This window comes from Stenella coeruleoalba (genome assembly GCF_951394435.1).
Source record: "Stenella coeruleoalba genome assembly, chromosome: 9".
Classification (NCBI taxonomy): Eukaryota; Metazoa; Chordata; class Mammalia; order Artiodactyla; family Delphinidae; genus Stenella; species Stenella coeruleoalba.
Window position 1 is genome coordinate 100,081,936 of NC_137155.1, and position 14,826 is coordinate 100,096,761.

Sequence of the window (14,826 nt, forward strand, 5' to 3'; positions counted from 1 at the left end):
TTTAAAAAGGATGTAGAATTATGCAGTCAAAAAAAAAGAAGCTCTAAGATACAGTATTAAAAGAAAGCAAGTTGAGTGATATGTCCAGCAAAACATAAAATACAAACCAAGACTATACAAAAATAAATTATTTTAAAAGTTCTGAAAGGATAAACACCAAGCTGTTAACTTTTGAAAAGGGACAGGGGAGGAGGTATGTGAAGTCTGGTAGAGGCGATGAATATTTGATTTGAAATTTTCACTTTTTTTAAATGAAGAAGTTATTTCACTATGAAAAAGAAATTTGAAAACCCACAAATATAGAGCACTGGGCAGGAGATGATTTGTTTCTTATACTGGCAATGCTTTTATCATTAGGAAAGCATCTTAGAACTTTATAGATCATTTATTTAATGCCTTCAGTATAAATCTGAGAAATCTGAGACCACCATTAGCAAGAATTTTTTCCTAATATAACCCATGATGAATTTAGTGGTATTTATCAAAAACTGTTACGTTCTTACTACTTTGGCGGCTTTTTGTTTCCTGCAGTTAACGTAAGGGAGTGGCTCCACCTGGTTTGTGACTTAATAGTGTTCAGTGATGACCAGAACCTGGGGACTTCAGATCTACTACAGGGGTTCCTATGGCCATGTGGTACCACCAGCTCTTAATAGGCCAGGTAACTATTTCTACTGGGTGGATTATACAATTATTTATAGTTTATCTTGACACTGTTGTGATTAATAAAGAAAAGCTAGAAAAACACTGTTACTGAATTCCTGGCGGGTTTTCATCACTATATATTATGTATGCCCCACCCCACCCCTGAACAATGGCGAAAAAAAATACAATTGCTATCACAAGATGTCCAAGAAATAGTACTATCACAAAAGGTTCCTGCACATCAAAAAAGCTATATATTACTGATGGACAACAGGGGAATTACACCTGTACACCAAAAGAAACAATCCCGATCAACAGATTTAGATCACAGCAGTAATCAGGAAATCAGATCCACTATTTTTAAAGGCTCTTTTGCAAAAGTATGAAATGGTCAGTTTTCATATCAATACTTCCATTAAAAAGCTAAAGAAAGCTTCCTAAATGTACATTACACTTTACAGAAGGGTCAACAGGAGGAGGGGGGCATGCCATCTACTCAATACTCCCAGGAAGGACTATTAAGATGGGAGGTGAAGGGCACAGGAGACAACACAAAGGGTGCAATTAAATATAATCTAAACAATAAATGGTTCTATTTCCTGAACAATAAAATTACTGTTACATATTTTTTAAAGGTACAAAGCTAGAATGAATAGGTATGTGAAGGGAATAAGGGGAAAATAAAACATTTATTAAAGATAGATAAAATGTAAGGTGCAGAGTTAAGCACTTTACACCCACAATTCTTATTTCATCTCTCAACATTTCTGTACAGTAGGTATTACCACAATTTTATAGATGAGAAAACTGGGGCACAGAGTTGTTAAATAAAACAAAATCACATAGCTAACTGGTAGCAATAGTGGCATTCAAACCCAGGGCTCTGACTTTAAAGACTGCACTCTTTAAAATGGACACTGCCCTTATGATGTTAGTTGTCTAACAAAAATTCACTCATAAATATTATTATATACTTAAGGTACTTATGCTTTAAAGTCTTATTTGATAAATATAGAAGACATTTTAGTCAAATGAATATTTGAATTTTACACTTCTAATTACTAAAAAAATTGAGGAAGCTGTAGGTTAATTGAAAGGAAATGCCTTTAAAACCAATTAAATTAGTAATAGCTAATTGGAAAATTAAGGTTAAAAAAAAACATTACAACTCAAGCAATGAAGAGCTATCTATGTTCGCCATAGCTGCGTGGGAGGGACAGATCAGATGGACACTCAATGACAGTCTGATCCAATTCAATTTCTACACATGAAGGAAGAGAGGCCAAGGAAGGATGAATTACATGCTCAAGAATCTAGAATGAGCTATGGCTGAGCCAGCCTTTACAGCTCAGTCCTATTTCTGATGTAGGGTTCTTTCCAATGTACCACATGGCCTTGAACTCTTCTGAGACTTAAATGTTTACAAGATGAACTAGAAGGATTTCTATTTACATCTATCAAACAATTTCTTCATATTGAGGGATATTTTCCTGATGTATATTTTAGAAAACAAAAACAGTTCAGCCTAAACCTTTGGTTCACTAGGCCTGTAAAAGTGGTAAATATTATGAAAGCTGCAATTCTGGCAGCTAAAAATCCATCATCATTCAGTGAACATAATTACTGTAACCCGTACTAGCAAAGGAAGCTGTCCACCAGACTTGCGTTTGCAGAGCACACAGGTATAACTGGTTTGGAAGAATGAGCTTTTCCCAGCCAAAGAGTTCTTGTGTTTCTTATGAAATTTATAAATGAAAAACTGGGATTAAAAAAAGAACTTTGTAAAAAGTATCAAAGCACAAAGAAGATAAATGTAATGTTTAAGAGGCTCTGGAAGATAAAAAATGGCATTTATGATGACTGATTAAAACATGTACAAAAACAACAAAACTCTTTTTCAAAACTCGATACATCACTTTACGTTTCTTTCATTAACAAATAAATAATATAAAGCAAAATATTACTTGTAAATAGGCAGGGAAAATTTCTTCAAGCTTATTTTTCCTTTTTCGGTATCTCTTCTTTATTTTTTCAGTGTTTTCAGTAACAGAAACAGATTCATCAACTAGAGTATCTGGTAACTGCTCACTCCAGCCTGAAACAATAGTCACATTTATAAATATGTGGTATTTAAAATTTTCAGATAAGCCCACCAAAAGTAATTTTATAACTTACCAACATACAGTTCCACATAAACAAGCTTTTTCCTTTTTCTTTCAGTTTTATTGAGATATAGCTGACATACAACTAAGTTTAAGGTACACAGCATAATGACCTGACAAATTACCTTTTTCATAAAAAGGCCTCAAAGTAAGTTTATTAATTTTTAAGTATCATAAAAAATTCATTTCATGTCTACTTATTATCAGCATGCTTCCCATTGTTTCTTAATGAGTATTTTCTTCTTCACAAAGTAGAAACTTGATTTTTTTAATGTTGACATTTTGTTAAAGATTAAAAGAAGGAAAATACATACTCAATGCTAATGAGTATGGATAAATGGCTACTCGAACACTACTAAAGGGAATTTAGTGGGTACAACCTTTTGCTAGAGTTTATTGGGACTATCTAACAAAAGTCTTTTAAAAAATGTGTGTCCTTCAATCCAGCAATTCAAGTTCAGGGATTTACTGCAAATTAGGTATCTGGAGTACATACATATTGTGATAATATATGACTATCTATGAATATGATAATAAATATGCTATGAATGCTCAAATTTAAAATCAAAGAAATGCGAAAATCCAAAATGTTGGACTATGAACTTAGCAATAAAACAAGTACACCACTTAAAGCAGGTAAGCAAGCAATCAAATGATACCCTCACATACTTTAGGCAAAAGGCACATGCCTTCTGAAAATCAGTGTGGGCACTTTTGTTGCCAGACTACATAGGTGGACTGAAAACAACTAAACATAGTGGATAAACATTTTCTGAACATTTTTTAAAAAATACAGCAGTAGTGCTTCCCTGGTGGCGCAGTGGTTGGGAGTCCGCCTGCCAATGCAGGGGACACGGGTTCATGCCCCGGTCCGGGAAGATCCCACATGCCGCGGAGCGGCTGGGCCCGTGAGCCATGGCCGCTGAGCCTGCGCGTCCGGAGCCTGTGCTCCGCAACGGGAGAGGCCACAGCAGTGAGGGGCCCGCGTACCGCAAAAAAAAAAAAAAAAAAAAAAAAACAGCAGTAATCGAAACAGAAAATAAAGAATTCTCCAAGACCAAAAATTAAGGTAAAATAGGAATCACAGAAATAAGCAAAGACCTAAATAAAGCTCTCTGAAATTTTGCTAAAATCTAGTGACCTTGAACTCCAGTTTTCAGAGCCTTATGAGGAATGGGGAATAGAAGACAAAGCCTACAGCTTCTTCCCAAGGTGTAGAGATTAACCAGAAGCTGTCTGTATAAAGGGGGGACCCTGAAGGACTCCACACCAGGGCTGGTTTAACAAGAAACACACCCTCCCGTTCCCCTGGTCCTCCACACATCACTCACCACCACCACCACCACCCCCGCCAACCTGACAGCAAAGAAAACTGCTTGTCATCTCGTCACTGAATAAGGTGCTGGGTAGAAAGGCAAAAAAATGAAAATCTTCCCGGAGAGTTCATAAACTCAGTACAGCCCTGATATGTAAGAAATCTGAATTTATATAACATAGGTGGACCAAAAAACTTCAAGCTAAGAATTTAGCTTAAAGGAGTCCTAGGGGAATAGCACCTCATGTTCCTGGCAACAAATATTCTCTGAAGTAACCAACCTTCACTTCAGTCCTCAAGAAGTTCAGAGAATGTTCTAAAGAATATGAGCTCACAGTTTAAAAAAAATTTTGTTGCTGTTTAATGTATATGTATCTATCTCACACCATAAACACAACGAAATGAGGCACTAGGAGACAGGGCCAGGAGATACAGAGCAGAATCAGATATGCAAAGGTTTTAGAAATGTTATATTCTAAATCAACTAAAACTGGGAGGAATAAGCTGTAAAAAGAAGCTACAAAGTGTTAAAATATCAAAAAAAGTAGTTTAGAAAAGGAAAAATGCATAATAAATTAAAAACTCAGTGGATGACATTGGATGACACAAACGAAAAATACTGAACTAAATGATAAAAATAAAATTATATAGAAGACAAAATAGAGACGAAGATGAAAACAAAAAAATTGTTTCATTGAACATATCACATTTCTTAACTGGGGCTTATTACAGCCATGTTAAGTCATATTAGAAACTTCTTTAAAACTATTATGGTGCTTCCTTTTAAAAATGTGCAGCAATTTTTCTGAAATTCATTCACAGGCCAAAACCCTATCACATAGTAATAAAAGAACTCTATTCAAAGAATATGACAAAAACATCTTTTTTCTTCAGATTCTATATAAAATATTTAAAATACAGAAAGTGTACAGATCATGACCATACTGATTGCAAAGTCTTCATTAGGACCAATTCTTCAGCTATGACTTAAGCAATGATTTAGCTTTCTTTGAAACTCTAAGTAACAATGACAGACTAATAATTGGAAGATATATTTCTAAAACACTATACACCTTTGTTATAAATTATTGGGATACGCTGTCACTTTCAACTATATAGTCTAAAAAGTTTCCAATTTTATGCCAAGTAGCTAATGCAGGCAAAGAAAGGCCTTTTGTGAGATGGCCAGAAAGTACCAGACATAACTATGTGATTCAATCCCTATTCAGTCCCGCATATTCTCAGTCCCTTCTTAAAGTAATCTCAAAGCAATATAATTGATTGGATTTAAATAATTTTCTTATTAAACCTAATTTCTATATTGCAGATATGAACTTTACAGGCACTCAAATCCTTCCATCACTAAGAAGCAATAAGGTTGTCGTTGTAACATTATTTAGGATAGTTCTTTTCAATGGGGATATCAAGATAAGAGGGTTAAATCAAACAAAATCAGTACCATACCATCATCTCTGCTAGGTAACTGCTCAGAAATGGAGCCTGAGGAATCTTTTCTGATCACAGATCTTTTGGTTTTTCCTTGCCCAGTCCGACTTCTTTGTCGTACCATAAATCCACCAATACCTATCCAAAACAGAAATTAGGTAATCTTGTAAATAACTACTAATTTCTCCCTGTAATTCCACAGTAAGTAGGGTGCAATTGCTTAGTCTTAAACAGTGAGGCTTTTCCCAAATTCAATATGGGTTAACTTAAATCAATAATCTCATTTTAATGCAAAATACAAGAGTTTGGAAATAAGCAAATAAAAGAGATCAAAGTTATTGTTACCTCATTAATAACCAAATAGGAATACAAATTCATTAAAGTACAGAAGACTGCATGTATTTCTTCTCCTAAACGATGTCAGGGTAAACATTATAGTAAATTATGCTTGTTTCCTTAATGCTAGTAGCTCATAGATCATCATTCAAATTATTTGTATGTTAGCTGAGGGAGAACAGATACAAGATACAAACTAAACTAGATGATCCAAGCAAAAATCAACATGACTTCTGGGGTAATGTGTCTAGTTATTCCTAAAGTTCTTAGACGAGTCAAACTGTGTAATTCTGGTTACTACTAGACTTTGGGCAGGTTATTTAACTTTTCATTGCTTCAGTTACCTCACTGGTAAAAAAAGGGATAATGTATAGTATCTCCTATACACATACGATAAACACTAAATAAATAGATGTAAGTGCTGAGAACAGTGCCTGACACATAGTAACACTAACAGCTTCTGTCATATGATAGTTGTCTAGCAATATACTTTGTGATCTAATGGGCCCCTCAAATGGGTCCCTTACATGGATAACTTCCATGTAAGGCAGAAAAAGAAAAAACAAAAAAACCCTAACATTTAACTGTAAGTTCCTGGAAGGAATTTGGCAGTGTCTAAAAAAGTAGGTGCACTTATAAGCCTCATAATTACGAAGAAATGAAATCATTTTCATACAGTGATTTGGACGAAGCTAATCTAGGCCCTTGTTATAAACGTGGCTCATCTGTAAGGAAGGTTACCTTTTAAGGTCTAGCAGAAAACACACACAGAGTTTTTCCTTACACATCAGAAGGTATTTCGATCACTCTTACCAATAAAATATAAGCAATCAGAAGAATAAAGATTGAACTGATTCAATAAACTACCTCATTCACTGGTAAACAGACATTAATAACTGCCTAAAAAACCTACAAGTTCTGGGGACTTCCCGAGCAGTCCAGTGGTTAAGACCCTGCGCTCCCAATGCAGCAGGGCCCAGGTTTGATCCCTGGTTGGGGAACTGAGATCCGCAGGCCGCACGGCGCAGCCTAAAAAACTCTCTAAGTTTCAGCTTAGAGAGTTCTTAAGAAGTTATATTTCATCCTGTTTATTTCATTATATTTGAAGCCCTCAATATCATATTTTTCTTAAATTAACTAAGTTCTGATTATATTAAGATGTCTAGCTCAGGCACTATACCTGGTCTGTATGGTTTCCTTTTTCTCTTTTTGACACCCTCTGTTCCTTCTACTCCCTTAGTTTCATCATCCACAGCTTCCCGTTCAGGACTAGATTCCGATTTTCCATCACAATCCATAAGTTCTCCTTCTGGAAAAAAGTAAACGTACAGATAAAACTGAAAAAGTTATCAAATACACAATTCCTATGTAACAGGAAATACAAAGCAAAGTGGCTGCGGAGCCATTCTAATCATGCATCCCGGTTGACAGGGAAAGTATAGAGACAGAAAAGGCCCCCTAAGGGATACAGAACTCATGCTAATTAGTGCAATGTTCTCAGGAAATGAAACATAAGAATAAGAGAAGGGGAAACACATAGAGAATGCTCCCAAAGACAATTATAAATCAATCTGCACTTAACCTATCATTCCCTTGCTTTTAATTATGTCTTCAGGTCCAGGACCCCAAGGCTGTCTCTCTAGCCTACAACTCTCTTGAGCTCCAACTAATCTGTAATTAGATATTACCCAGTTACTGAAAACTTTATATACAAAATTGAACTACTAATTTAAGATGAACCTTCTCCCTTTCCCAGGGTTTACCTATCATCATTAAAAGACATGGAAACGTACCATGCAGGAGGCAGATTCCTAGGAGACAGCCTTGACAATTCCTAATTTCTTTTCTCGTTCAATCAGGACTCCTCAGTATCTCCCAAGGACATTCTATTTCCCTCAACTACCACCTGAGTCCAATCTTGACTTACTGCATTCCCTCCCCGCCTGTTCTGCCTTGCCTCCATGCTTACCCTCCTCTCCAATCAGTTCTTTAAATTGCAGCCTAAATGATGTTTCTATAAATATCAATTTATCAATGGAAAAGTATCAATTTTCTGCTTAAAAATCCTTTAATGTCTTCCTAGTGGCCTCAAAATGAAATCCAAATTGTAAGGCCCATTATAACAGTGTCCTGTGAACTCTCCAGCTTCATCTCACTCCCACTATGCAAGCTACGCTCAGCTCCCTGAGCACATCAAGCTCCCTTTCCACCTCTGCCACCTTCCACCTACCCATCTTTCAGGATTTTTTTTTTTTGGGGGGGCTTCGTTGGGTCTTTGTTGCTGCACGCGGGCTTTCTCTAGCTGTGGCGAGTAGGGGCTACTCTTTGTTGTGGTGCACGGGCTTCTCATTGCAGTGGCTTCTCTTGTTGTGGAGCACGGGCTCTAGGCGTGCAGGCTTCAGTAGTTGTGGTGCAAGGGCTCAGTAGTTGTGGCTCACGGGCTTAGGTGCTCCGTGGCATGTGGGATCTTCCCAGACCAGGGCTCGAACCCGTGTCCCCTGCATTGGCAGGTGGATTCTTAACCACTGTGCCACCAGGGAACCCTCAGGATTTTATAACCATCACTTTCTTAGAGAATTCCCACAGTTATACATGCTCCTGTACATTAACATTATGCTTTATTTGAATTGGTTCTTTTAATGTCTGTTTCCTTGCTAGACTATATTCTCCTTATCTAAGACTCTTATTAACAGCTGCATCCTTAGCACGGTACATAATAGGTGTTCAACAAATTTTTCACCAAATGTAAGTAAACAATGAAACTAAGCAATGCATACAAAAGCTCAGTTCCTAGAGAGGAATGCTGTTTTAAAATCATGGTAATCAAAACTTTTCAAGCTGTATATGCTTTACGCTGTGCTTTAGGGGAAAAAAAAGTTATCAAATACATTTAACAATAAATTGTTAACACTTTTCTTCAATATTCTAAGTATTATGCATACTTCTGTAATACCATGAGTAGTGTATTTGTTTTCAATAATATTAGGTCAGTGTTTAAGGTCAATTCTATAACAATCTGATAACTGCTTTCTACAGCTAAGATTAAACCATGAAAATTTTATCTATTTATTTATTTACTGAAACTTAGCAAACACCAAAGGTAACAAGCTAGCAATTATTTACCTTAAAATAAACCCACTGAAATATATGAGAGGGAATTTACGTTTAAGATGGTAGACTAAATTCATGTATCTAATTTCACTCTCCCAAAACCCTATGTACAGTAAAGCAATCTATTTTTAAAAGATAAACCAACAAAGACAGAAAAAACAGGAAAGAAGAAAAGCCACAAATTTGGAAAGAGAAAGAGAGATGAAAACTGACTCAGGAAATACAAATTCTCAGTTGAAAGTGGAAGGAACCAAGAAAAAAATCCAACCTTATCACAATCCTCAAAAGGTTGAAGAACTGGCAGAGCCAGGTACCTTTGGAAATGGGTGGGAGGCAGCTAAAGCAAAGAGAGTTTTATATCAATATTAACTACAGAAGCCATAATCCCTATGACCTTCCCAACTTCACACACTGTGAGGCTGCCATTCACACTCACAGTGCCATTCACACTCACTCAAGACACTCAAACTCAACACTGGAGTCATGGACTGAAAACAGGATTAAGTGACTACAGGCATGTTAAATACTGACCCTCTCTCCCCTGGGGCCTTTCCCCACTAAACTCCCAGAAAGCCAGCAGCTAAACCTCTACTGTCCAAGCAGGAGACAGGAAGATTCTTCTGGGAAACCTGACCAGTCCAAGAGAAATGTCTAAAGGTACTGACACTAGGGGATTTTCCAAATAGTGAGCACAGATCACAAAAGCTTAGCCAACAAATACCCCCCACACACTTGAAGATTTTCATCATTTTTAATCACTCATTCCGTATTTTTTTAAAAAATTATTAATTTATTTTTCCAATCACCACTTTTAGTCCTCACTTTTAATCACACACGGACAACCAAGGATTATCTATCACATGAGAAAGCTAGAGACCTGAGACCACAAAATGCAACTGGGAATTGAAAGACTAGGCAGGAAAAAGAAAACATTAGAAAAAATTTTTCAATCCTCCAACAGGTAAGATAAAACATTCATGAGGCAAGAATAGGATGCTATGAAAAGGAACATGCAAAGGAAGGAAAGAAAGCTCTTGGAAATTAATCCATGATATTTGAAAACAAAACAAAAATGAAAATCAGTAGAGGGATAGAAAAATAAAATAAAAAATTTACTTTAGAGTAAAATGCAAAGACCTGAGCTGGAAAGGAGGAGAGAAAAGACAGGGAGAATGGGCTGAGTGGGTCTCACATCTGAATAGCAGGGTCAAGAAAAAGAAGACGGGGCACCGAGGGGGAGAATCAATGGTTTCAAGAACACTTCCTAACGCTGAGGGGTGTGAGATGGCAGACAAAAGGGACCACTCAGTGCCTGACAAAAGAAAGGAAAAACATCCCTAACAGAGTGAAACAGACATATCTTCACCAAATTTCAGAACACTGCAAACGAAGAATTTCCTAAAATCCCAAGAGCTTCCAGAGAGAACACGGACCATATAAAAAGTATCAAGTTCCCTATATACCAGGAACTAAAAGACACTGGATCGATGACTTCAAAACGCTGAAGGGAAAATTGAATTCCAACCTGGAAAAGATCAGTCAGGTGGGAGGGTACACTTTCAAAAGTACATAACCTCTCAAATTTACCTTCCATGCATTCTCTCTCAAGAAACAAAAGAAGGTATGCCCACCAAAAATGAGGGAGAGAAACAAGGAGGAATACATGAAATCTCAGGAAACACACAATAAAAGACTGAAAAAACAAACAAACAAAACCCCTAAAGGTCTTATCAGTTTGGGAACTGAGTTACTTACATCCATACAAAGGAATATGAAAAATGAGGCCATGAAAAATGAAGAATAACATAAAAGCAAGAACAGTAAGACAAAAGGAACACAAAATATATATCCATGTGCTTGTACATGAACAAAACACCTCTGGAAGGACACAAAGAATGGCTGCGTCTGGAGAAGTGAACTGGCAGGACAGGGAAGAGAGAAACACCCTTATTCTTGTGCAGTTTAAAACATGTGAATATATTACTTGCCCCAAAACAAAATTTAAAGCATTGAGAAAATGACCGATAACAAATTGCAGGAGGTGATAACCGACCCACCCGGCTGCTCCCTCTCCTCTCAATCGGCCCCACACCATGCCTGCCACAGCCTGGGCGCGGTCTCACTCCCCACCTCCTGATGTCCCCACCGTGCTGTGAGGGTCCACGGGGGGCAGCAACTGAGAGGGAAGCACTGTGCTCCCACTCATCTTTTTTTTTTTTTAATAAATTTATGTATTTATTTTTGTGGGCATTGGGTCTTCGTTGCTGCGCACGGGCTTTCTCTAGTTGCAGCGAGTGGGGGCTACTCTTGGTTGCAGTGCACGGGCTTCTCATTGCGATGGCTTCTCTTGTTGTGGAGCACGGGCTTCTCATTGCGATGACTTCTCTTGTTGCGGAGCACGGGCTCTAGGTGCGCGGGCTTCAGTAGTTTCGGCACGCAGGCTCAGCAGCTGTGGCTCACAGGCTCTAGAGCGCAGGCTCAGTAGGTGTGTTGCACGGGCCTACTTGCTCCGCGGCATGTGGGATATTCCCGGAGGAGGGATAGAACCCGTGTCCCCTGAACTGGCAGGTGGATTCTGAACCACTGCACCACCTGGGAAGTCCCCGTGTTCCCACTTTTTTCCCCCCACCCCCTGCGCTCCCACTCTTGAGACACAGATAGCAGTTTTATTTTCTTTAGATTTGGTTTTTTTTGCACTAACAGGCTATCCAGACCCCAGGAGCCTGCTTTTATCGCACAAGTTTGTTTCTGATATGCTAAGGTGATAGTTTATGACTTATTTTCCTTAAGAAACGTTTATCAGAAGAGTTTAAAAATGAACAAAAACAACCCCCAAAAAGGTGAGTATTGCTGCAATATTTCAGGAGCATCACAAGTTCATGTGGACTCCGTCGACTCCTGTGGAATCTAAAATTACATATGTATTATGTGTATAATATGATGGACAGTATTACTTCTATGGGGATCTCCCTGCTGGCAGCCTCAATTTGGAAACTGTACAGCTGCAGAAATATCTACCATTTCTCACAGTGTCGTTTTACAGAACGGTAGTCATAGGGAAAACCTTCTCGGGTCTTTCTATTGATGTTTTGTTTGTAAACAAACATCAACAAACATTTCTTCCCTCTATAATTTCATACTTTGGGAATTAGTGTGTACTACCAAGAAACCTTTCAAATTTTGTGAAATGCAGCATTTCTCAGGTTTAAGGGAAAACCATTCTTCAGGCATTTTCTGACACCCTCAGAAACTGCAATTCTTCACTGGACTTTGGCTGACGGTAAAATCAGGTCAATTCCTCCCAGATACACAGCCTACTTCTTCACAAGCCTCAAATCACTGAAAACTTCAAAATGAACTTCTGTTCAACAGTACTTGAAAATGAGTTATACGTAAGCATCAGAAAGCTTTTCTCCAACCACACAGACCCAAAAACACACTACTGCAAAAGAAATGTGAGGATTAGTTGATAAACAGGAGCACGCACAGACCCATGCTAAGCCACCATCAACTCTCACCTGGACGGCTGCAAGAGCCTCCTGCCTGAACTGCTTGCTACAACTCTTGGGCTTAAAAGTCTGTTTACATCACAGCAGTGTTCCTTTTAAACTGTAAGTAAGACTTTGCCACTGTTCTCATCAGATACCTCCAAACAACCTCCCATTCCACTTACAGTAAATGCCTTAAGCATCACCTTTACGGTCCTACAGGACCTACTGAGTCACCCCACCTCTCCTCACAACTCTGATCTCATCACAGGCCTTTATCCCTTTGCTCACTGTGCTGGACACACTGTTCTCCACAACGTTCAGCAAATGTTATAGGCACATCCCACTCAGGGTCTTTCCCGTTGTCTCTTCCCTCAGATAATCGAGGGGCTCACTCAACTCTTTAAAGTCGGTGCTTAAATATGGCTTCCAGTTCATCTGGGCCCTCAGCCCACTGTCTGTGCTCCCAAGTCCTCTCAACAGCACTTGCCAAACACATCTTTATTAACTTATTACGTTATGTCTTTTTAATGATCTTTTCTCCTAACATTAAAATGTTAGTTCCATGAGCAGAGAATTTTATCTGCTTTGCTCACTGACATGACTTCCAACATCTGGCACACAGCAGGCATTCAATAAATACTGGTAAATGATAAGATGTGATGGAACAAAAACAACTATTACTTTATTTTTGAATCAATTGAAAAGAAATAACCACCCTAAAAACAAACAAGCCTATGGCAATCTTCTTCAGAGAAAAGCAAAAATAAAACTCATGTTGAATTTAATGCCACTAAAATTATTTTTTCATCTCAAGAAAATTCAGCCAGGAAAACCTGATCAAGAAACTGTTTATAAACAGATGGTTTATGATGAGTATCTGTGCATATAAGCTTATATTTGAACATTAATGATGGTCTTTCATTTCTAGATTGCATGGAGTTCTACTTTAACTTAACCATGGAATCCAAGTTCACAGCATCTGAAGAGGTTTATGCAGCTATCTGGCAAACCCCGAAAAGATCTGAAAAGATCTGTGACCTTCAAAGATATGGTGCTCCTGGAAATTTCTGTAATATAGGTCTGTTCTAGGATACATGAAACGAAGAGAACCTGAAAAGGCAAGGTCTCGGAAGACCACTGACGCAGGACAGTGTCACACCAAGGGTTACCTTCTAAGTCAGCAGGATCTACCCTTAGATAAATCAAATAATTTTAAAAGCTCTTTTATATTCTTTATTTTGGCAAACATATTCCATGGAAAATATGTAAGTATTACCTCGACTATCATCCATTTCACCATCCCTCGAATGCTCTGATTGGATGTCTGGAGGGGTCTGAAGGACGGCCACGCTATTCTGATTTATGATCTTCAACTTCAACTTTGGTTTTGACCGTTTTCTTCTTGGAACAGTAACTGTGAGGCTCTGTAACTGAGTCATCCCTGATTCAGTCAAACATACACCATCCTGGGTGTAGGTCTTGGGTGGATCTAAAATTACAATATCCCAAGGATACAAATTAAAACTTTCATTTTAATTTTGATTGATAAGTTGATTATTGTTCCATAAGGACCGTGTCAAGGGAATGTGACTTCTATAAACCAATTACCTATGAAATGCACAAATAATTAACAGTACTCAGTTAAAAGTAAGCATAGCTGGTCAAACCTCCTTGAATTATAGAGAAAGGTTGTAAGTTTTTTTTTAAATGGTCTTCCTGGCATTTCTATTTTCATGTATCAATACAGGGATTTAAAAAGAAAGCACGGGAGCTAAAAGCAATGCTTCAGTCACTCGACTATGAGCCTTTTCCTAGAGTGTCCTTTCAGACTAAAAGGTGAGGATCAATTTACAGAAGAGGAAGAAAAATACTCCATAAGCCCATTTGGAAATCAAAGCATCAGTATAATCACTTACAAGGAGAGGTAGTAAATAAGCAGAAATTCTGCAAAAATTTAAGTGTACAAAATTGCTCTTCATTAGAAAAATTTCTGTACGATCCAAATGTTTTTGTATCGGATGATATCAAATAGAAGTAGGCAAAAGACTGAGAGTTTAATAAGAATATCATGTTAGTCACTATTCTAGGCTGATCTATTCCAGAAAAAAATAGTAAGAGAATGAATTCTGAAGAAATCTCTTTGCTAACTAGGCCTTATTGTCTAGTCTAACTGACAACTAAACACAATAATGTATCAATGAAACCAAAACAAGTATGTAGTTAACGGTTATTTCAAAACTGGTTATTTTCACTGCCAATTTGGTGAGATCTGTAGGAATACTGTCCCTCTAAAGCTGGGAAAGACAGACATTTTGTATGT

General features: G+C 37.7%; 1 protein-coding gene across 5 annotated transcripts in view; it reads right to left on the minus strand.

Annotated features, from left to right (window-relative positions):
• KMT2C (lysine methyltransferase 2C) overlaps positions 1 to 14,826 on the minus strand; it is a 293,733-nt gene that overhangs the window by 66,799 nt on the left and 212,108 nt on the right. For all 5 annotated transcript variants that reach the window (XM_079931158.1, XM_079931159.1, XM_079931156.1 and 2 more), the window contains 4 exons: positions 13,783 to 13,995; positions 7,085 to 7,213; positions 5,587 to 5,706; positions 2,610 to 2,740 (listed from right to left, as the gene is read on the minus strand). In XM_079931158.1, the coding sequence (XP_079787284.1) occupies positions 2,610 to 2,740; positions 5,587 to 5,706; positions 7,085 to 7,213; positions 13,783 to 13,995 (593 nt within the window). The remainder of the gene's footprint in view (positions 1 to 2,609; positions 2,741 to 5,586; positions 5,707 to 7,084; positions 7,214 to 13,782; positions 13,996 to 14,826) is intronic.